Source organism: Grammomys surdaster, unplaced genomic scaffold, assembly GCF_004785775.1.
Source record: "Grammomys surdaster isolate TR1022 unplaced genomic scaffold, NIH_TR_1.0 125368, whole genome shotgun sequence".
Taxonomy (NCBI): Eukaryota; Metazoa; Chordata; class Mammalia; order Rodentia; family Muridae; genus Grammomys; species Grammomys surdaster.
In genome coordinates this window covers 341961-345078 of record NW_021620240.1, presented here as the reverse complement: position 1 = coordinate 345078, position 3118 = coordinate 341961, and the positions used below count along the sequence as shown (strand labels likewise).

The 3118-nt window shown below is 48.0% G+C and overlaps 1 protein-coding gene across 1 annotated transcript; it reads right to left on the bottom strand.

Moving 5' to 3' along the window:
- Positions 1-686: 686 nt before the first annotated feature.
- On the bottom strand, positions 687-2943 carry Psmb6 (proteasome subunit beta 6). The gene is made up of 6 exons (XM_028785922.1): positions 2807-2943; positions 2373-2440; positions 1905-2036; positions 1657-1786; positions 1010-1154; positions 687-898 (listed from the first exon to the last, which is right to left on the bottom strand). Exons 1-6 carry the CDS (start codon positions 2903-2905, stop codon positions 756-758), a joined length of 717 nt encoding a protein of 238 aa, XP_028641755.1. The 5' UTR covers positions 2906-2943; the 3' UTR covers positions 687-755.
- Positions 2944-3118: the final 175 nt, after the last annotated feature.

Here is a 3118-nt window from a genome sequence, read left to right as displayed (position 1 = left end):
TCAGGATCAGCATCACCAGAGTGATCAGCATCACAGCAGGGGAGGTGACCCTAGTCTCCTAATTCCGAGTTCTAGCTTGGACTCAGGCCATTGCTGCAGTCCCCAACCAACAACATTCTGGTAGTTGAGAGACCCGGGTATGTAGGGTAAATATGATCCACAGAAAGATTCAGAAACTACCATTCCCGACCAAGTACGTTGGTATACATCTGTGATCCAGGCACTCAAGAAGCAAAGGCAGGAAAATTGCCACAAGTTCAAGGCCTGACTGAGTTATAAGAGATCTAGTCTCAAAAAACAAACAAACAAGAAGAAGTGGCTGGAGAGATGGCTCAGTGATTACGAGCACTGGCTGCTCTTTCAAAGGCCTGGTTTCAATTCCCAGCACCTACATGGCGGCTCACAACTGTCTGTAACTCCAAGTCCAGTAATCTGGCGCCCTCACCCATCCATGCAGGCAGAACACCAATGCACATAATAAACTACTGTATTTTTTTTAAAAAAGATTGCAATTAGCCACCTCAAAAAATAATCCAATAATAATAGTAATAATAAAAGAACAGAGCACTAATAAACCTTCCTTGCCTCTCTAATTCCTAAACCATGCTCAATGAAGTAATTTGCACAAGAAAATGGATCTGACAAGTTTAAGCTTGACGTCAAGAAAGAACTTCCACACAGAAACATCTCCTTAACAAACTGTTTATTAGCTTTTGTGTATGAATATCCTTTACTACATCCTAGAATACAAGGCTTCAGGGAGGTGGCAAAGTGGCAATGGTGAACTTGGGGATCTGGTCTCCCAGAAGCACCTGCCGCTCTACCCCTGACTCTTGAATGGCTGCCAAGCGGATCACTCCTCCACTTGAGCCATCGCGTTCCATAGCCAAAGCAAGAGCTGTAGATAAAACAAGGAAATAGGGTTTGGAGTTAGGTACTGAAAAGAAGGGATCTTGGCACAGCTTGGGAATGAGGGCTGAAGTTCACAGGCTGAGAGGCAGAGGCTCACCATTGGCAGTGAACTGCAGACATTCGTCCTTGGTCATGCCTTCCCGATAGGTAGCATCAACATAGCCATAGATATAGGAGCTCCCAGAGCCCCCGATGGCAAAGGACTGTCTTACCATCATACCTCCCATGGGAACGGAGTACACCTGCCAGATGGGAGAGAAGAGAAAAGCCGCCAGTTGCACCCTTTCCCAGCACATGTACATTCACCGGTCCCTTCTGATTTTGGTCTGATTTTAGTGGTGAGGTAGAGACAGAAAAAGAAACTTAAAAGAGTGTTTGGAGTGGGAACTAGGGATGGCTCAGATGGTAAAGGCAAGTATGAAGACCTGATTTCACATCCCTAGCACTTAGGTAAAAGCTGGACATGTGTATTTGTAACCCCAGCTCTGGGAGAAGGGTGTAGGGGGTATGACATCATTGGACAGCCAGCCTAGCTAAAAGTGAGCTCTATTGTCAGTGAGATTGTGTCAAGAGGAAGACAACCCTGGCAGACCTCCACACAAGTACACCTCCAACTACATGCAGACACCCAGAAGAATACTCGAATACAGGACGGGCAGACAGACAGACAGACAGACACACAAATGGCTGAGGGGGTGGAGCATCAAAGGTGTGACTCCAGTGTTCTGGTGAGGAGGGCCTGACCTGCCCTCCTTCTTGAGGGTCCCAGCCTGCAATGATGATGCCTGCCATCAAGTCTTCTCTGTACCGGTAACACATCTCCTTAAAGAGACTGGCGGCCGTGTGTACGAGCGGAGGCTCATTCAGCTCAATACTAGAAGGTGGGGTTGGAAAGTCACAAAGAAAGCAACATCAGGATCTGGAGTCAGGCCTTTTAGTGCCTTATGTTCCAGAGCCCTTGGGATCCTTGTTCCTCCCCTGCCCACAAGCACCTGTGGAAACCAAGCTGGTAAGTGACAGCATCGGCTACTGCTTGGGTATCAGCTGCCGAGCCTGAGCGGCAGCAAAAGATACGATCATGGATGGGGGTCAGCTTGTCAGTCACTCGATTGGCGATGTAGGACCTGCAGGAGGACGGAACATGAGAAGGAGCCGGCTTGCCTCCCTCCTCCACCACATCACGTCTACTCCCTCCAGCTTCGGGGATAGAAATACTGCTGCTATCTATTAGTCCTTATGGAAAATTAATCCGGATATATGGAGAACAGACCTTTATTAGTACTTCACCAAAGGGTGACGGGAACAAAGTCACAGAATTGGGAACAAATCCTTATTGTCTCCAGGTAAAGGAGAAACTTCTCTTGCCACAGTGGTGTGAGGAGGGAAAGGATGGGCTGGCAGGCAGGAATGGGGTGTATTTATGAGGTAGGGGAAACAGGAAGACTTTGTTTTGAGCTCACCCAGTGGTTGTTCTGGAGTCTGCTCCTAGAACCACGCCCCCATTAAATTGCACAGCCATGATCGTGGTCTGGGAAAAATAAAGAGCGTAAAAAGGGTACATTTTTTAGCCTTATCACATTCTCGAGCATAGATCAACCTCAATGACTCCTCATCCGGATTCTATAATACAAAACAAGTGCTCCGGAAACCTATTATCAAATCTGATGGGGGTTCAACACTTCAGAGAATATAAAAAACCCAATCTTCAAACCCCAGGATTCAGAATCTTATGCTTCAGTCCACTCTTCACCTCTCACCACGAAAGGTATCACCCCACTCCAGCATCCAAGGAATCCCTCTCCCCAAACACACTAAGCCCAAACCCATTCGGGTTTCATATTTTCCCTCCCGTCAGGCCTAGTACATGTCTTCTAAACTCTGACTCTTTCCTCACCCCTGTGGAGACTTCTCGGTTTTCCCAGTCTGGGGTAAGAGCCTCCGGCCCAAAGGCCGGTGCAGATCCCGCTCCACGAACAGCTAAGGTGGCCGCCATCTTCCTCTGCTACTGCTGCCACAAAGCAACCGTCGTAAAGCGCTCCGTCACTCTCTTTAGTACGTCTCTGTGGCCTTCTGGGAGCGAAGCTGGTTGACGGCAGAAGGGAAAATACAAGGTAAAAAAACTTTGCGACAGTGAGCACTTTACGGCAGTGTGTCAAATTACACACACACACACACACACACACACACACACACACACACACACACA